Source organism: Microtus oregoni, unplaced genomic scaffold (genome assembly GCF_018167655.1).
Source record: "Microtus oregoni isolate MIOR12 unplaced genomic scaffold, Mior012 000027F_ref0000203, whole genome shotgun sequence".
NCBI lineage: Eukaryota > Metazoa > Chordata > Mammalia > Rodentia > Cricetidae > Microtus > Microtus oregoni.
Genome location: NW_024543086.1, coordinates 27,377,673 through 27,398,935, shown reverse-complemented (window position 1 = coordinate 27,398,935; position 21,263 = coordinate 27,377,673). Strand labels below are relative to the sequence as shown.

Here is a 21,263-nt window from a genome sequence, read left to right as displayed (position 1 = left end):
GATTCCCAAAACATGTAAATTAAGTGAGAAATGGAAAGCCTGCGACATCGGGTCTGCCAGAAGAGGCATTTAAAGGATAGTAAGATTTAGGAAACCAGCCCCTGGAACTGGGAAATTGCAGAGCAGATGGAAAATTAACCAAAAATTGAGAACCACTAAACAGGTTATGGTGGCATTTATGAAAGAGTAAGAGAATTACAGTCTAAAGGGAAAGGGCGAATAATAAATATGTCTAGAGAACATTTCAAACAATCAGATTTGGGAAGTTAAAAGAGACAATTGTGAGGGAAAAAAGACAAAGTGGAAATTCGAAAGAATGAGACGTTTTGTGTACACAGACATTCACACAGCTCTGACCGGACTGAGGCAACTTGGACAGCGCCACTCTCCCGTATCGAAGAGAAGCATGGCTTTAAAAAGACAGAGCTGCATCACAATAGAGTGTTAGACAAAGTGACAGAGTGGGAAAGTAATGACAACACGTGGGAAGTGTTCATTAACCATGTTTATTAGACAACAGCTGTGTACGAGGCATGTGCGGAGCGTCCTGTATGGAGCTATGTTAGGTGATGGGGAGTTTATATGGTTTATTCTGGTTAATTTAAAGTGTTTGAAATCATATGTTATCATTACATCATAATAAGTTTCATTATGACATTTTAATATTGTATAAAATATATCTTGGTTATAATATTCTCCCTATTATTTTCTCTTGTCCCCCTACACTTCCACTGACCCTGTTCTCTTCCCAAGTCTCCCCTCTTCCATCTCTTTGTGTGTGTGTGTGACCCAATGAGCTTAATTAGGATTATTGGCAGGACCATGGGAACATTACCTGTGACTACAATGCTGAAGAAAACGTCTTCCTCTGCCAGGGACCATTAAGTGTCTATATATATAGGTCCTCAGAGAAGTAGCCTCATTAGCTCTTGACCACTCCGTGATAGGATGTTGGTCTGGGCAGTCTTGTGCAGGTCATCACAGTGGCTGAGATTTAAGGCATGCGATGGCTATTGCACACCTGGAAGACCGTGTTCTGTAACCTTTCAGTTCTTCCTTCAGCTTCTTCATGTGCTCTTTGTCCTCTCTTCTTGTCCCCAAGCCTTGGTGAGATTGATGTCCCATTTAGAGTTCAGCTTTCAGCAGTCATCTATCCCCCTACTTAGGCCAGTTGTTCATCTCCACAGTAACTGGTAACACTAACTCATCTATGGGTACAAATGCCAGTGTTTCCAAAGCTTTCTGATAGTCACAACAAGGCCATTTAGCAAAACTGACAGTGGAGGAGGTGGAGGGGCTCAGAGCATGTAAGATGCCCCTCCAGGGGCCCAGCAGGAAGCATCAGAAGCCTCTCACTCTTTAACACTGTGAAACCTCAACTACATTGAAACAGAGATTCTGTCCTTGTTCACTGCATGATTGATCTCGGCCAGGTGCCGTGTTCAAGCAGAATGCGGGAGCCTCCTTTATGAATGCATACATTTTGTGTATTAGAAAACAAAGCAAGACTACAACAAAACCCAGAGAGAGTCTGACCCAACTGCCCAGCACAAATGGAATGCCTAGCATTTTGTCAGTTCTGGGGGATGAAGCTCAGGTTTCACCCATCCATTCAGCTATCTTCCTATATCATGTGATCTTATCACTTTATCTTGAACAGAACATTTCTAAGATGCAGGGTGTGGGGCTGCAGAGATGGGTCAGTAGTCAAGAGTGCATGCTGCTCTTGCAGAAGACTCAGATTCAGTTCTTAGTACCGATGGGACACAAGTCACAGTTGCCTGTGGCTTCCTCTCCAGAGGATCTGATACCCTTTTCTCCATAGATGCATGAATTAATGAATACAAACCCACACACAGGCACACAATTCAACAACAACATAATATTGAAATGCTGAATATTGAATATTTATTCAACATAAATGTTGAAAATACAGGGTTTTCATTAGACCTGTGGCATGTCTTAATCCAGACAGCAAGTGCCCCATAACCCCCGTGACTCATGCTTCCATCATAGACACTTCTGGTGTGGCATGAACTTGGAATTTCTGGCCCAGTTTCACTCTATCTGTGAAATAGGAAGTATGGCCCCCCCGTCCTTCCTTTGGACATTGGCCATTTATAGGACAGGAAATGCAAATGGGGGAAAGGGCCATTCAACATAGGCAGCAGCCTCACATCCCCAAGGCTGTATTACTACTACAGGAAGCCTTGTGTCCATGTGCTGCAAATCACTGGTGTTTTTGGATTAGCGCTGTGTAGACTACTTTACCGCCGCTGAACGACGGAAGGATAGAGGCAGATCTCTACAGAGCATAGGACTTCACCACCTCGTATATTTTGTTCGTGTGCTTTCTTGTATTTATTGCTCCTGATGGAAATATTGAAGATGTAATTTGAAGTTTAGCAGCCACCAGGGTTTCCAGTGTGTTTATCTGGTTGCTAAAGGTGTGTAATCAATTTTGATAAGCAAGACAGTGATATGATTTTACTGTTTAATACAAGTGCTCAGTGGGTGATTATGGGGACAAAGCAAAGCAGTATATAATAGTATCTCCTTAGGTAAAGAAGTTTGCTCTAGTGTCAGTTTAAGTGGGAGGAAAACCTAAGGAAATATGGACTGTCCTTCCTAGAAACTAGATGGAGGAATTGAAGGTAATAGGTACTTGCTCCCTGCCAACTTCATAATGAAACTGGTGTTCAGCAGAAATTTCTATTAGAGCTTTTTTCCCCTCCCAAAGGACTAGAGACAGGAGCTAGACAGAAAGAGGCAATATTAACATTTAGTGTGTGGAACTGCTGTCTAGAATACTGAATTTGAAGGAAACACAGTAAAAATTGGGACAGGTGGATTTCTGTACGGTTATTTTTATATATTCCAAAGCTGATTTGCCAAATCGGAATGGTCAGCCTGCTAATTGCACCTTATCTGATTGGGAAATGGAGGGAAAGGAATGGTGTGTAAGCAATCAAGATGAGAAATAAAAGATTTAAGTAGATTCAATAGATAAATCCAAAGAAATATGGTGGCCCATGCTGGCCTCTTGCTTAAAATGATGTGTGTGATACTTGGGTTACATAATGTAACCTGCAGATGCTTCTCCTGGGGACCAACTGCCTATGCCAAAACGGAAATCTTCCTATTCTCTGATCCACTGTCAGTTTTCCTTTAATCAGCTCGTGAAGAAGAAACTTTTATTTGTCCTCAGGTTGGGAATCTGTTTGGGAAGTTACGTTTTAGGTCCATAGTGAAGCATCATGTCATGGCAGGAATACGTGGAAGAGAAAACTGCTCACCTCTTGCTAAGATGATGAAAGAATGGAAGGAACAGGGCGTCCTCCTAAGGGCATCCTCCAATTACCTACCGATGTCTCAGTAGGTACCACTTTCAAAGCTTCTCCATGCTTCAGTTGTGGTACCCAGGAGTTCAGTCTTAGCATGTGAGTCTTTTTGGGAGACAGTCAAGATTCAACCTGTAGCAATTAACCTTTCTAAACAGAAAATAAGCATTGTATTTGCAAACCTTTTGATAAAATGTATAAACATTTAGGTTATGAACTAGAACATGCCCAAGCTGTTAATCCTAGAATGTTGGATTATTGAACTTTGGCATAACAGTTCATTGGATTCATTGAGAACTCTCTCTATGAACTGGTCATTCTACCTATGAGTTTAAGGTGTGAGGCACAGAAAGTTCCTAGGTGGTTTGTCTTTTGTTTGTTTGTTTTACTAGTTTGGCTCATCTTTACAGCAGTTACACTGCAGTTCAACAAATCTTCTATTGCAGCTATTGGCCTGTTGGTGTAATCATTTCACCCCACACACCATTTCCTTAGCCCTCTTCCTTGCCTCAATTACTACCTGGGTTTTTTTGTGCCATGAGAACTTACTCTTTCTGCCTTAGTACCGCTGATGAAACATTTTCTTCTGCCCCTAGTATCACATCTCAAGCCACTCACCACCCCCAAACCCCATCTCCCAATCCTTCTGACCTGTTTCTAACTCTGATCAAATGAATTATGAAGCGTCATCTCTCTGCTTTTGACTATGCAGTTTTCTCCATGCAAACTGTTGTTGCTATATCCTATTGTCTGTCTGCCTGACGCTTGCTCTTTCTTTACATGGCCCAAACATTTTCTACTTTGTCTCCTAATTCTTTCCCTGGAGTTGCAATAGAATCTACTACAGTTTACTTTATGCACATTATCAGCTTAACTAATAAATTTTGTTCATTTCGTATTTGTCATTCTTTATTGTTATATTTTATCATTTGTCACTTCCTCACCAACCTTGAAAATTGTATGATTGTTTTTGTACTATTTTCTTAGCAGACTCTATAACAAAGAGCATGCTTCATATATAGTAGGTCCTCAAATGTTTCTATTGGTTGGAATAATGAATATATTAATGAATTATTGATGGGCTATGAATAGATAATGTGTTGATGTATAGGCAGATGGATGAACTAGTAGATAGACAAACAGATGGATAAGTGTATTGATGGGCTTATGGATGGGTGGGCAAATGTATTTGAGGGTGATGAATGCAATTATGTATGACTAAATGTATTGATGGATGGATGGCACATTTTACAATGATATGTCAGTAGTCTTAGCCGTCAAGCATCAACTGGGTACCTTCTGTGTGCCAGGCAATTAGATAGGACCTAAAATAATTATGAGAAATGAAACCAAACTTCTGCTTGGAAGATAAAAGTAGCCTAATTTAGCTCCCAATTAGTTACTTTGAAAGCCTGCTGACAATGAAGAATTTAATGAAAGTCCAGTGTTTCTCTAATCCTACAGTCTACTGAAAATCTTTTCATGAGTCCTATGCACAGAGGGTGTAAAATGGAATGTTTCCTAAATGTTCCTATGTGTCTCTTCTTAGCTCAGCATATCCAGCCAAGAACCATCAAAGAACAAGCAAGTCTCCACTGCGTAACTGGTCCAGTGCAGAGACTTTGCATGTCTTTTCTGCCAGTGGCAAACCCAAATGCTTCTCTGCTTACAACCTTCCTTTCATGGTTTCCCAGTGAAAACCTTTGCCATGGTTTCATGGCTTCTGCACAAACTCCCAGTGCTGTGGCATGCCATAAAGGGCCCCATGATCCATTGTTGGCGTCCTTCACAGGTTGACTTGATCAGCTCCCTAAATCAGCTTCCTGATTCTCCTGGAGCATCACTGTCTCTGCTGGTAACTTCTCTGACAGAAATGTTTCTGTCTGCCTCTCCCGTTGTCTTCAATATCCCCCAGAAGGGTTGCTCAGACATTCCATGTTGAGCTAGGGGCTCCTCACCAGCTTTTGCAACTTTCACATTCTCCATCAGTCATTCTGCCATTGATGTGCCTTTGTCTATGAATTATGGGAAGGGTTGGCCAGAGGGTAGAGAGGCACTGTTCCTTTAATTCTTCTCCAATAGGATTCACTATAAAGTCAGACACATAAGAGACTCATAATAAACAGTTGTTGAATCAGAAAAAAAAAATACCTTTCTAGGTTTGCTGAGGTGGCTTAGTTGGAAAGGAGTTTGTCTTACAAACACCAGCATCTATGTTTGACCATCAGAACCCATGTAAAAGTGGCAGACATTACAGCGCACTTGGAATCCGAGCACTGGGGAGGCAGAAACAAGCGGCTTCCCGGGCTTGCTGGTCAGCCAGCCTAGCCTACTTGACAAGCTCCAAGCCAGTGAGAGATCCTATCTTAGAGCACAAGGTGGGTGGCATTCCTGAGGAATGACATCAAGGTTATTCTCTGACCTCCACACACATGTGTAAATGTACCCATTCACACACGTACGTACACAAGGAAAATGTCTTTTAGCAAACTGTCATAGACACCACAAATGCCTCTAGTAGAACAGTGATTGATCTGTCTTTTTTTTTAACAGTGTTTCTGCTGAAGTGTTTGATTGCAAATAATTACAAGAATAAAAGGAAACAGAGGAAGTGGAGAGTACCTGCAACCCTTCCATGCATAGACAGACTCTCTTCTTAACCCTCTTTCCTATTCCTTTAACATTTAATCCGGAGTGCTTTTTTTTACATCATTAGCTTGCTGCTGAGAATATCATGTTTAAAGATAATTATTATTCTAATTTACGAGTGTGTGTATGTGTGTCTATGCTACCCACATGTGGGGACCCTCAGAGGCCAGAGGAGGATATGTGATGCCCTGCAGCTGGCGTTGTAGGCAGTTGTGAGCTGCCCGACGTGGGTTCTAGGAACCAAACTTGAGTCTTCTGGAACAGCATTGAGAGCTCTTAACTACTGAGTCATCCAGCCCCAAGAGCACGACTTTTAGGGATGCTGATGGCCCATGGGATGAATACACAAGACGATTTCACCGTGCCCCTGTTTTTTCAACCTGTCCACGGAGCTCTGGTCTCTCCTATGTGGTCACTTCTGCACTATAGAAGGTCAGAGGTGGGCCTGTGGCTCACTAGGCCAGTCTCTTTTTTGGAACTTTGTAGGTTTGTTTTTCTCCTTAAATACTTTCTTTATTTGCTTTGGATGAAGTGACTGTCAAGCCAGAGAATGCTTCGTGCCTTCTCTTTCTGATGCAGTTTTCAAATGCTTCAGTCCATTGTACTATTTTTAGGTAGTGTCTGTGAGGTTTCACAGTCATGCTTTCTTAATTTTCCCCTGTTTTACTGTGTGCATGTGTGTGTGCACATATGTCATAGTGTGTGGAGGTCCGAGGACAATTTCAGGAGCTGGTTCTTTCCTTACACAACAGGAGTCCTACTCCAAGTTTGGTGGCAAGTCTCTTTACCTTCTGAGACATGCTGCTGGCCCTCAGTCATATGTAATGTCACACCCATCTCAAGCTCCATGGAGATATGGAAGCCCCGGGGCACCTTTTCATTCTAGTTCTGGTGGATGAACCATGCTGTGTATTCCCATTGGAGTTCAACTTGATCAGATGCAAGAGAATTTAAAGGAGCAGAGTAGAGAGGGAACCAACATTATTAAGCAGACAGATGTCCCCTGCAATAAACATGCCCAGGTCAGAGTTGATCTTATGGCTATGACACAGGTCCTTGATGACTTTCTACTTCATGCTTACCTAGAACACACCTCCGGATCTTGTTGATATTCCGTTTTCTTTTGTTCTCTTTCTGCTGCTCTTCATCCGTTTCCTCCTTCTTTCTTTCTTTTTTGGCAACTACCTTGGTCAAAGCCACCCCTGTCTTCCATCTTGATTGAAGGAATAACATAGTTCTGTAAACAGCACCCGGTATCTGGTCTCCTTGACTAGTCTCTACACCACCTCACATAGCCCTGTAAATAGCACCCGGTATCTGGTTTCCTTGACTAGTCTTCATGCCACCTTACATAGCCCTGTAAATAGCACCCGGTATCTGGTCTCCTTGACTGGTCTCCATGCCACCTTACATAGCCCTGTAAATAGCACCCAGTATCTGGTCTCCTTGACTGGTCTCTACGCCAACTTACAATGACATTACTAAAGTGCTATGGCACTCCCTTGATTAAAAACCTTCAATGGCTTCTCATTTTAAGATAAAGACAAAATTGAAGATGCCAGCAAAGCTTCATCCACCCTCTCAATGCCACATTTCTCTTTCTATCTCTTTCAACTTCAAACACCTGTATCTGATGTTTTGTATGTACCACAGACTTGGGCATTCCTTGTTCCATCAACCTATTCCCAGTTTCTTTTACATAATCAATGCTGACATACCCCATAAATCAAAAAAAAAAATCTTGGGTTTTATTTTCTCTTTTTTTGCTTTCCAATAATATACCTTTCTTTTTCTCTATTTAAAAAAAGGTGTGTTGTGTGTGTGTGCATGTGTGCATGCACGTGCTTGTGTGTGTTTGTGTGTGCATGTATGTAGAGGCCAAAGAAGGACATTGGGTATCTTCCTCAGTTACTCACCATGTAATTTTTGAGACAGAGTCTCTTACTGACCCTGAAGATCATAACTGAGCCAGATTACCTGGGGCCATCCTATCTCCACTTCTATAGCACTAGGGTCACAGGCATGTTCACCCATGCACAGTCTTTTCATGGGATGCAGGGGGTCGGAACTCAGGTCCTAATATTTACCTAGCTAACACTTTGCCAACTAAACCATTTCCTCAGCCCCATATCCTATTTCTTGTAGCATGTCAGAGATCTGTAGTTAATCAGCTCATATATGTCTTTTCCCTTAGACTATAAACCTCATGAGAGCAGGGATCACATCTGTTTCCTTTTAGTCTTCACCCAACTAGCTAAGCCCTGACAGGTAGCAAATAAATATTAGCCAAATGAGTAATAAACAGATGGGCTATCATTACTTTGAAGCTAAATCTGTGTAGTTTTTGAGGAAGCAGTTTCTTTCTGGGGAACCTATAGAAAGAGAATAGAATACAAAGGGCTAGAGAGAGGGTGCAGCGGCTAAAAGCCTTTGATGTTTCTGCTGAGGAGCTGAATTCAGTTCCCAGGATACACAGTCTCACTACTACTTGCAATCCCTGCTCTTGTGATCCAACACCCTTTTATCTTCTAACCTCTGTGGTCACCCACCTATGTGTGGGCATCCATGTGTGCGCAAACATGCAGGGAGAGAGAGAGAGAGCGGAGAGAGAATGATACACGTTCAGCTTCTCATATAAGAAGACCATGTGAACCCAGATCAATGATTTGGTAGTCAAAAGTATTAACATGTTGATTATTAATGCCTAGATACAAGACTGGAATGTTGAAAATGAGTGCACGCTGGTGGATTGGAGTGTATGTAGTTAGTAGTGCCTCCATAGGTACCAATAGGCCCACAGCTGGAGGCCCTGCATCATGGTAAGCAATGGTTATGCTTATGGCTTATGCTGTAATAGTGTGCTGATGGTAGCATGCACTCATTTGCTGGATGCCTCTTTAAGTCTTCCCTAAAATGTGTCTTTCTCTCTTCTCCATCTAGATTTATGGTCAATGTGACATGGGATGGCAAAGACTTGTCCTTCACTGAAGAAGGCTATCAGGTGCACCCCAGGCTTGTGGTGATTGTGCTGAACAAGGACCGAGAGTGGGAAAAGGTGAGTGTGTGCAGAATGCGGGGGTAGAGCACGTCCTGTGCAGTGGCTCAGAGCTCCCTTCCAAAGCCCAGGGCCAGCCTTTCTGAGGACCAGGCAGGTGCAAATGTATAGGAATGTATAGGAATGCACTTATAGTTGTGTGCTGTTCTCGGGTCCCATCGTTCTGGACAGATTTAGGACAATGTAAAGATGGTTAAGCTCCAGTTACAGAAAAGCGGTAGCTAATGTTCACTGTAGCAAAGATCACATTGATTTTCTTTTTTTTTTTAATTTATTTATTTATTAAGGATTTCTGCCTCGTCCCCACAACCGCTTCCCATTTCCCTCCCCCTCCCCCGATCAAGTCCCCCCCCTCATCTGCTCGAAGAGCAATCAGGGTTCCCTGACCTGTGGGAAGCCCAAGGACTGCCCACCTCTATCCAGGACTCGTAAGGTGAGCATTCAAACTGCCTAGGCTCCCACAAAGCCAGTACGTGCAGTAGGATCAAAAACCCACTGCAATTGTTCTTGAATTCTCAGTATTCCTCATTGTCTGCTATGTTCAGCTAGTCCGGATTTATCCCATGCTTTTTCAGACCTAGGCCAGCTGGCCTTGGTGAGATCCCAATAGAACATCCCCATTGTCTTAGTGTGTGGGTGCACCCCTCGTGGTCCTGAGTTCCTTGCTCCTGCTCCGTCTCCTTCTGCTCCTGATTTGGACCTTGAGATTTCTGTCCGGTGCTCCCGTGTGGGTCTCTGTCTCTGTCTCCTTTCATCGCCTGATGAAGGTTAATATTCCTGAGGATGCCTATGTGTTTGTCTTTGGATTCACCTTATTTAGCTTCTCTAGGAACATGAATTATAGGCTCAATGTCCTTTATTTATGGCTAGAAACCAAATATGAGTGAGTACATCCCATGTTCCTCTTTTTGGGTCTGGCTTACCTCACTCAGGATAGTGTTTTCTATTTCCATCCATTTGTATGCAAAATTCAAGAAGTCTTTGTTTTTTACTGCTGAGTAATACTCTAATATGTATATATTCCATACTTTCTTCATCCATTCTTCCGTTGAAGGGCATCTAGGTTGTTTCCAGGTTCTGGCTATTACAAACAATGCTGCCATGAACATAGTTGAGCATATACTTTTGTTGTATGATAGGGCCTCTCTTGGGTATATTCCCAAGAGTGGTATTGCTGGATCCAGGGGTAGGTTGATCCCGAATTTCCTGAGAAACCGAAACACTGCTTTCCAGAGTGGTTGCACCAGTTTGCATTCCCACCAGCAATGGGTGAGTGTACCCCTTTCTCCACAACCTCTCCAGCAAAGGCTATCATTGGTGTTTTTTATTTTAGCCATTCTGACAGGTGTAAGGTGGTATCTTAAAGTTGTCTTGATTTGCATTTCCCTGATCGCTAAGGAAGTTGAGCATGACCTTAAGTGTCTTTTGGCCATTTGAAGTTCTTCTGTTGAGAATTCTCTGTTCAGATCAGTGCCCCATTTTATAATTGGGTTGATTAGCCTTTTACGGTCTAGTTTCTTGAGTTCTTTATATATTTTGGAGATCAAACCTTTGTCAGTTGCAGGGTTGGTGAAGATCTTCTCCCAGTCAGTGGGTTGTCTTTTTGTCTTAGTGACAGTGTCCTTTGCTTTACAGAAGCTTCTCAGCCTCAGGAAGTCCCATTTATTCAATGATGCCCTTAGTGTCTGTGCTGCTGGGGTTATACATAGGAAGTGGTCTCCTGTGCCCATGTGTTGTAGAGTACTTCCCACTTTCTCTTCTATCAGTTTCAGTGTGTTCGGACTGATATTGAGGTCTTTAATCCATTTGGATTTGAGTTTTGTGCATGGTGATAGATATGGATCTATTTTCATTCTTCTACAGATTGACATCCAGTTTTGCCAGCACCATTTGTTGAAGATGCTCTCTTTTTTCCATTGTATACTTTTAGCTCCTTTATCGAAGATCAGGTGTTCATAGGTTTGTGGGTTAATGTCAGGCATAAAACAGAGAAGTCGACCAATGGAATCGAATAGAAGACCCTGACATTAACTCACACTGATTTTCTTGAGTCTGCTAAGCATGTACCATGTTCACCATTTGCCATGTAACATGAAGGGCCAGCTTGTTGGAGTTCCTGTCTCACCTGGTACCCCACAGCCAGCAAGTCCCAGAGAAAATCACATAGAGATCTCCATAAGTATCAACTGATTGACCCATTAGTTCAGTATTCTTATTAGCTCTTGTAGCTTATATTAACCCATTATTCTTATCTATGTTAGCCACATGCTCGGTACCTTTCAGTCAGGCAGGACTGCGGAGGGAGCTTCCTACTTCCCAGAATACTCCTGTTCTTTTCGCTCCTTCTCTATTTCTTGTCTGGTTGACTCACCTATACTTCCTGCCTGGCCAATAAGCGTTTATTTAAAACATGATTGACAGAATACAGACAATTCTCCCGTGCCATTGCCATTTTGTGAAACAGTCTGTATTTTAATTTATTTAGTTTTTTGCTCCAAGTAAACTAGCTTCAAAACTTCAGCATATCCCTTCTTCCTGCAAATCATACTGAGGACAGGGAGCGTAGATGTCTTAAAAAAAAAAAAGAACATATCATATTAGTTCTGAAAAGTCAACATGTAAAGTTCACAGCTAGCTCAGGCATCCAGGTGGTTGGGGACGATCTCACAGTGACCAACCCTAAGAGGATTGCCAAGGCTGTCAGTGAGAAGTCCTGCAACTGCCTCCTGCTCAAAGTGAACCAGATTGGCTCCGTGACAGAGTCTCTGCAGGCGTGTAAGCTGGCCCAGTCCAATGGTTGGGGCGTCATGGTGTCCCATCGCTCTGGGGAGACTGAGGATACTTTCATCACTGACCTGGTAGTGGGGCTCTGCACTGGGCAGATCAAGACTGGTGCCCCTTGTTGATCCGAGTGCCTGGCCAAGTACAACCAGATTCTTAGAATGGAGGAAGAGCTGGGCAGCAAGGCCAAGTTTGCCGGCAGGTGCTTCAGGAACCCCCTGGCCAAGTAAAGTGGATGCAGATCCCTGGAGCCACCAGCTGCTTAGATCCCGTCCCTGACGTCATCAAGGCGGCTCAAGGCCGGCCCAGTGCTTGCCCCTCCCATGCCACTGCTTCCTTAGATGTCTTCAGTCCGCCAGACCACCTGGAGCCCTGCGGGGAACCCCAGCTTTGTAATCATGTGACTGGTCCAAATCATTGTCACCTCACTTCCAAGCTAGTGTCTGGAGCCCAGTGTAATCTCTAGGGTGGCCACAGGAAAGACCCCCGCCCCAGCGGTTCTACATGCAGAATAAAAGCCTCAGTGACCCGTAAAAAAATAAAAAAGAAAAAAATCACCCCATATACTGGCACAACCTGTGTCACAGAAGAGAGGCTCCATAGAATATACTAAATTCTCAGAAACATTGATACCTGCCCTAGTGGCACACCTTCTTCTCCATATCCCAACTACCACGGCAATCCTCACACTACTACATAAAGAGTGCAATGACAGGATCAAGTCCTAGGACAATCGTGCAAGAAGAGGCAGAGAAAGGGTAAGGGCCAGAGGAGAGAGAAGAGTCCTGTGAAATGCTGTCTTCTGAACATGAATCATGGTTGTTGGATGTGTGACCTCTTAGCAGCTGTGGTTGCCTGCATAAGCTCCACATAAGATCAAGCCAGCCAACAGCCCAGCATGAACGAGGGAGAGGCCCCTGAGGCCCTACTCCTAGCTGAGGAACATCGAGAGCTGCATGGGATGTGGTCACTAGTAGCTTGCCCATGCCCCCAGTGAACCCCAGCACACCCATGCATATATAGGCAGCATTAATTGGTCTTAGGGAGTTACAAAAAAAATAAAATTTAAAAAAGGCCAAGGTTTAAAATGGTATTGTTGACTAGCCTTTGACAAGATATGCCTAAATAACATTTCTAAATGTTATTGGCATCTTGAAGTTTATCTTTGCTTTGCACATGGAATGGATGAGGGGGAAACTTTGGAGAGGAGGAAGGCACAGGGCGGTGAGGGGGAGGAAATGCTCTATGCACAGGAGCCATTGCGGGCCCAGTGACACTCTCCTAAAGGGCGACAAGGCAGCCCAGGAAAACATTGCCTACTCCATTCACCAGCTACAAAAATGTGTTTCTCCAAGAATGTGTCCAAAATCCACCAGGGCAGATGGTGTTTGGAATCTAAAATGAGTCTTATATTTGAATAAATTGAAATGCTATAGAATAAACCTTCTAATAACAGCAGTATTCAAATAAAATTCAGCAAAAAAGATATATCCAGTAAATGCTTGTTTGGAAATTATGACAAATGTCTACTTAAATTTTAGGTCAAAAGAGAAATAAAAGAGATAGTAGAAAATATTTTAAGCAGAATGGAAATAAAAACACAACATACCCAAACTGGAAGGGTAAAGGTGAATATGTCTTAGGAGGGAAATTTATGACTGCAGTTCATTATAATTAAAGGGAATTTGTGGAGCTGGGGCGATGGGTCTGTGGGTGAAAGTACTTGCTGCTCTTCTAGAGGACTAGAATTTAGTTCCCAGCGCTCATGGCTCAGTTTGTAACTCTCTGTAGCTCCAGCTCCCAGCTACTGAGTACCTTTCTATTGGCTTCCTTGGGTGTTCACTCACACATCCACACAGACACAGATATATGCACATAAATAAAAACAAAATAGATCTTTTAAAAAAGACAAATTATAAAGTCCATAATTTATCCTGGGAAAAAAAGAAAAAGATAGTGACATATCTGTATAATCCCATCACTGGGAGGTTGAACCAGAAGGTCTGCAGATCATGACCCTATCAAATTGCACAGGAAGACCAACCTTATCTCTCTGTCTCTGTTTCTCAGTCTTACAGCACATAGGAAGCTAAAGAAAGAACCCAGACAATGCAAAAGGAAAATAAGAGATACAAGATTGAAAGTCAACAATTTAGAACCCAGCCTTTAGGAAAACATTAATAAAATCCACTGCAATAGTGATTGTGCAAAAAGGGAAACAAATAGTTACTACTAAAACACAAAGGTGATGCCTCTACAGACCTTACCGTTTCTAAGTAGTGAAGAGGAACATCACATAAAATTTATCCCAACAAGTTTGACAGTATTGTTAAACTGGGAAAATACTTCAGAGAAACATGGTTTTCCCAAACTGAATTGGGAAGAAGTCAGACACCTGAATAGTTTATATTGCTAGGAACTTAAATATGTAACAGAAAACTTCCTTTTTTGGTGTGAAAAAGTAATTTATTTTCATTACTCCCATTTTCTACTGTCCAGATGGCTTCACTGTGAATTCAATCAAATGTTTAGAAAATAAGTAACAGCGATGTACACAGATTTTCACCATCTTACTAATCACAGGCAATAATGTTGCCTAAAAAGATAATGCATCATAGAGAAGAGGGGTTTATTTTAGGAATGCAATATTGGCTTCACATTCAAAAACTAAATTGATGTAATTTACCATATTAACTGAATAAAGGGGAAAATTATATAGTTATTTCAACAGATGCAGAAAACACAGTTAACAAAATTCACTATCCATCTTGATAAGAAGGCCAATTAATTCCATGCTCTGACATAGGCTATCTATGAAAATCCTATAGCTAGTATCTTTTATAACATAATATTATTTTCATTTTTTAAAGAATTTTATGCATGAATAGTATGTATTTTGATCATATTCACCCCAACCTCTCTAGATTATTCTAGGTCCCCATACATGACTCTGTCTCAGTTTCACATCCTGTTTTTAACTTTATTTTTAAATTTAATCTTTATTGCCTACTAAACCTAATTATGTGGTCCATCCATGGGACCACGTCCCTAAAGAAAACTGACTCTTCATCCCTAGGCAGCCATCAATTGTCACTGTCTCTTCAGCTAGGGATGGGGACTCACAAGCCCCTCCCCCATCCATGATGGACTGTTGACTGGTTTGACCTTGTTCCAGTCTTGTGCAGACAGTCATAGCTGCTGTGAGATCACAAGGGCAGTGGCCATGTTATGTCCACAAGACCCTCTACAGCTAATATCTTATCAGATGATGAAGCAGGGAAGACAGATCTGAAAATGCACAGGGAAGTGATACTGGCTGACGATAAGAAGAAAGTTATAAGACTTTCTAATGAACGGCATCATGTCAGCTCAGGGGCGAGAAGGAGCTAAGAATAAACCCGGACCACTTACTTACACTATGTGCAAAAACTACTTGAAACAAATTGTAGGACTGTGTTAAAACTAAAATCAGAATGTTTCCAGGAGATGATGAAGGAGGATTTGGAAGGCTCAAGGGGCCCTCAGATTTCTTTTTTCCTTTTATTTTTGAGATTATAATATAATTATACCATTTGTCCCTTCCCCTTACTCCATCTAAACCCTCCCATATATACCTCCTAGCTCTGTTTCAAATTCATAGCCTCTTTTTTCATTAATTGTTGTTACATGCACATATAGTAATATATATTCCTGAATATAACTGACTCAGTCTGACAACAGATTTCTTAACATCCAGCAAGCATAAAACTGCAATCTTTCAAAATATAAAAGCATTTTGCTTATATAAAGGCAATTTTAGAAATGAAAAAGACAAAATACAATTTGGAAGATATGATACATGTATGTTATGAAGGATAGCCATTTAGAATATGTAAATAACTTACAAATCAATAATAAAATGATCAACAGTATTAATAAAAATAGAAGTTGTCTTAGATGGTTCATAAAAGATACTATTCAAATGTCTATACATTCAGGGAAATGCTTAATATCACTGTTCTTGAGTGGAATATAAATCTGTGTGTCTGTGTGTATGTGTGTTTGTGTGTTTGTGTGTGTGTGTGTGTGTGTGTGTGTGTGTGTGCGTTGTGCTGAAGACTGAACCAGTTAGTTTTGCATGTTAGGCAAAAGCTCTGCCCCTGATTATACTCTCATCATAGGGTCAGCAAATTAAAATAATTCCTAGGATTCACATTTAACATAAATATTGACAGTATTATTTTTTAGTGAGGGCATGGTCTCATACACTGAGCTGAGAATCTAAATTGCCACCAGCAAGGGAAATTGTTTGGTTTCAGCTTTATAAAGAGAAACATACATAATGCATACAGACCTTACCACCCAGGAGTTCCATCCCTAGTTATAATAATTATATATCCAAACATGCATACATATATGTGTATGATATTGCTAATAAAATTTTATTTATACAGAAAACTTCCGAAATAACTAAGGTGTGTCTATAAGGAAAAGAATAAATTAAATATAGCATATTCACAAAATTGACTGCTTTTTATTAAGAAGGAAGGAATTCCTATCATGTATATTAATGGGTATAACTAAAAAGCATTATGTTGGACCAAAGGAGGCAGAAACAAAATATTATAATGCATTATCATTTTATATGAAATTCAAAAGAAGGTAAAACTTTCTAATGAAGTCAGACGGAAGCACATCAGTTGCTGTCTTAACGAAGAACTGTTGCCAAGAAAGAAACCACATTTTCTAGAGTGATGGAATGCGTCCAGCTATGGCAACAAGTTTTGATCACTTATTGCCTTTCTTTGCACCTAAGTTAAAAAGTTAAGTTCTGTAGGTTGGGAGACTCAGCACAATTAACCAACAGATATTACTGACTCATATGTAATAACCCATTCAGGGATTAACATTACCTAGAGTAGAGCAAATCATTGACTTGCTCTCTTTTTCCTCTTGGTGATTTATGAAACATGACTGAAAACGCTGTGTATTCATCTAACAGATGAACACATGGCCTGCTCTGTGCCTGGCACTGTTTTTGATCCTTGGAGTTTATCACTAAGTAAGAGGATAATTTCTATACTCACGACAGTTGATTGACAGTGCAGATGTTGATGAGATAGGGGTCTTCATGTCTGTTTCGCCTGCAAGAATAAAACACTATCTTCTAGTTGACCACTGTCACTCACTGTGTTAAGTGTTTTATGATTCCATCAGTATATGGCATTGCTAATGCATCTGGGACTTTGAACATTCTGTTTCTTTGTCTTTTGTGTATCTCTTCTTTCTTTCATTCCCCATTTTCCAGGTTTTCCTTCCACACACACCTGCAAAACCCAAACGGGAAGGTTTGTTTTGTGATCATAGCAAGAGGTAGAGAATGTACATGTTGTTGAGTTGGGAGGTTGTTGGCATAACCTAAAGGTCGCTTTTAAGCTGCAAAACCATTCTTGTCGGTTGTACTTGAAAACCCAGGCTTGGACTTGGCTTACAATTGTGAAATTTCTGTGTTGCCTTTGGATTGGGCTCATATCCAAGGAGCCAGATTACAAGCAGGTCACTGCAATAGAGGTAATAACACTGAATGAAAGAAAGATGCCTTTGCCATTCTACACTTCCAGATACAAAAAAAAAATGCTTTTGAATACTTTGTATAGCCTACATTCCTGTTGAGATACAGCAGTTGCCCCCAGAGGCAGCCTGGGGAGTTGCTGCCCAGTTGAGCTTAGCATGTCCGAATAATTCCTGTCAGTGGTCTCTTCTCCTGGCACACAGGGGATCCAGGATTCAGAAATAACTCCCTGTGCTTCTGTCTCTAAGACAAGGAAGCCAGCGGAGCAGGAAAACACCAGACATGTGCTCCCGAGCTTCCCAGAACACCACGCTGCCCCAGCAGGTCAGCAGAGGGGCAGGGCTGCCAGGGACAGAGTTGGTATTCTGGCACAGAAGGGCTTTCTTCTCATCATCCCATGGAATCACTGCAAGCAGTGCATGAAATGAGGGTTTTATGAGAAAGATTAAGGCCTTTTAGAGGGGTGCTGGTGTTTTCTGGGCCTTTGTGTGCGGCTGGCAAGGATTCTTGTAGGTCCATACACCACTCCAGAACCCAGAACTCAGCAACCTTTCTCCTGAAAACTGGAATTTCTGGGTCATTGTTTCTCTATTTTTTTTTTCTGCTCTTTGTGGAACTTGGTGAGCCCAGGGCTTCTAGAGATGTTTGCAAACAATACTTCCCCTGAGATCTAATGAGCACATCCAGGACAGCCAACATCTCGTGTGCCCATTCCAGGGCTAATAGGCTACTAAATGTGAGGCTTGCAGGTATCCTCATGCAGTTTATAAATAAGGCAACCTTAGTACAGTGCTATCTATATTCTACTGGATGCAGTATCAAACACAGAGAAGAGAGGAAGTGACCTTGGCCTGGTCATATGGGTCAGGTATTTCTGAGGACGGGAACTTTAGATTGGACTTAGTGATAAACTATATTTCATCGGGCTGAACTTTTTCTTATTAACAACTGCCAAAGCCTTTAGAACAATTTCATTAGCTACTTAATGTTTTAATAATTTTTAAGTGAAAGATAGATGTAGATAAAAACACAAACACATGTGAACACACATACATGTAAACACACATACAAACGATCTTCATATTTTTAATTAATAAATAAAACTAAGTCAATGGGTGGTGGGAAATGTGGTTTTCATGTTTATGTATGCTGCAGAAAGGGTAAGTCCAGCCTAGTGATGCATCCCAGGACAGATAGAAAAGGAATATGTATTGGAAGAGCGATTTAAGGAGATATTTAAAACATTTTGAAGCTTTATATCACATACAGACAGGACAAAACCAGACATACATTAAAGTAAAAGGTTGTGGTCCTTTCAGGAGATTCAAAGATGATTATTTCTGAAAAGACAAGAAACCATCATTGTGAAGGGAGGAAGACCCTCATTTTGATGGGGGAAACTCTTGTTATTATGGGGTAGAAACTTGTTGCAACAGAGGAGAGCCTCATCATGACAAGATAGATCCTCACTATGACAGGGGAGACCCTTATCACAACAGAGGAGATCCTCATGGTGACAGAGTGACACTGATGACAGGGAGAGACCCTCATAATGATTGACAGTGGAGAACCTCCCTAGTTCTTCCTGAAGAAAAGTTCTCATTGTCCTTGACCTGACAGATCTGACTTTTCTCCCCATTCTTATGGCTCTCATGTCTAACCATAGCTTTGGTTGCCTTGCACAGAGACACTTCCATGGCCTTGCCTCCTATATAGCTCTATCTGCTAGTCTATAGAGCTGCCAGCAGACTCCCTATGCAAAGCCAAGGCAAACTGGCTTGTTTGCTGAGCCTGCAAAGCAGGCTCTTCTCCTCCCAGTATTCTGCAAGCCCGCATATGCGATCACTGTCCTATCCCATTGGACATTCTTCCTTCTTTAAGTTCCTTTTGCAGCAACCGTGCATCTGGATGGTTCCGGGCACGCTAGGCCTTTTGCACTATCTCTGCAGACTCACATGCCACCTCCTAAGAGGGTCAGCAGTGTGCTTTGTGATCGCCTGTGTGCATATTATCTCTACTTAGACTAGAAGCCCACCCAGGGAAAGATCTGATCATCTGTTTCCAGCTCCATCGGCAGGATTTGTACAAGGGTGCAGATGGGCCCCTCTAAATCTGTTATAGTTATGCTGACTTCACTTACCATTTGTTAGGAGCTATTCTGTCCTAAGAAGGAGAATGAGAATTTTACATTCATAATCTCATGTAGGTGTTTCAAAAAATCCGTCTAAAGTAAGTTTTTTATTCTTATTTCACATAATGTAAATTCAAGATTGGTCAGGCTAGTGACCTGATGAAGATCTTCCAACTAGGTTATGACACAAACAGGAGCAAATGAAGGTCTGGCTGATCCGAAATCTGTGCTCCACAGCCTGCATCACACCCAGTAACTGCTGGAGGGTTGCTTAGAGGGGACGGGAGGGAGCTTGACCTCCCACACTCATGCTCACAGTTCTCACTGGATGTGGAAGAGTCTACTAAAGTCAGCTAATTGGAACCTGTGGCTTAAACATTTTTATGTCTTACAGCCTTGTCTCTTTCAGATTGGGTCATTAAGGAAGGGGTTGTACCCTGTCTTGTACGTTTTACACAGAATAAAAGAGGGGCCACTTGAAGAATTTCTCATACAGAAAGAGAATTTAACAAATCAACCCTTTCACTGATTGACCGCATGTTTGTGCGGACAGGGATGTCAGAGAACAATCTGTGTGTTCTCTCCTTCCACCATGGCAGACCTGGGAGTCACACTTAGCTCATCTGGCTTGGAAGCAGGGCTTTTTAACCACTGAGCAAACACTCCATTCCTAGATGGGGATTTTGTTTAAAAAAAAAAAAAAGCTAAGCTTGCTTTGAATCTATGTCTGCTTGTAGTATGTTGATGTGTGATTATATCTAGGGAGGCATTATGGTATAGACAGTGTAGATACTGTTTTAATGCCTTTTTGTGGTATGGAAGACTGAACCCAAGTTCTCATCCATGGTAGGCAAGTGCTATAGTACTGAGCTACCATCTCAACCCAAACTTTGTTTATTTTGAAACAAGATCTCACATAGTCTAGGAAGGCCTCACTCTCAAGAAGCAGTTAGGACTCAAACACCTCCCACCATGCCTGGCCTAACATGATAGTGGTATTTTCTTTTTCTCAGTACTGGGGATTAAGTCTAAGCCCTTGCACATGCCCATAAAGCACTATACCAACCAAATTACATCCCAGCTCTTTGAATTTTAATGGCTACATAATAATTGTATGCATATATACAGCACAAAGTGTTGTTCAATATACATATACCATGTGTAATGATCTGATCAGGTAATTAACAAATCCATTCATCATTTCTTTGTGTTTAAAAATTCAAAATCCTCTCCATTAGCTATTTTGCAATATACAGCCAATTATTGCCAGTCGTAATTACCCCGCAGGAGGAGAAATTTTTCTTTCTATCACAACCATCCTCCCGTACCCATACAGATCTGCCCTCTAGTCCCTTATCCGCCCCTTTTAGTTTAAGAGAACTGTGGCTCCGTTCAGTCACTGTACGTGCACTCGCCTTTCAGATCATTATTTCCCATCTCCACTATCATATTCTATTCTAGGGTCGTTCAGGGAGTCATAGAACTCGTGTGTGTGTGTGTGTGTGTGTGTGTGTGTGTGTGTGTGTGTTCAATATTCTGCAAGAAGAACCATCTTACCCAAGAACTGAGATATTTGTATAAACATCGTCTTTGGCTTATACATACAAATATTCCTATGAATATTTTAGAAGTAAAGCATGAAGGAAAGTCTTAGTTGTGAGGATGTCACTGTCACACAGTAAGAGACAGTGGGTGGAGCGGTCGCATGGACTGTGCTTCTGTCAACAGCAGCAGCTTGTAGGACAAACCGTGCCG

At 41.7% G+C, this 21,263-nt stretch overlaps 1 protein-coding gene across 1 annotated transcript in view; it reads left to right on the top strand.

The window, feature by feature from the left end:
• Grin2a (glutamate ionotropic receptor NMDA type subunit 2A) overlaps positions 1-21,263 on the top strand; it is a 441,777-nt gene that overhangs the window by 279,791 nt on the left and 140,723 nt on the right. Inside the window, exon 5 of the mRNA XM_041676484.1 lies at positions 8,931-9,045. Coding sequence (XP_041532418.1) covers positions 8,931-9,045 — 115 coding nt within the window. The remainder of the gene's footprint in view (positions 1-8,930; positions 9,046-21,263) is intronic.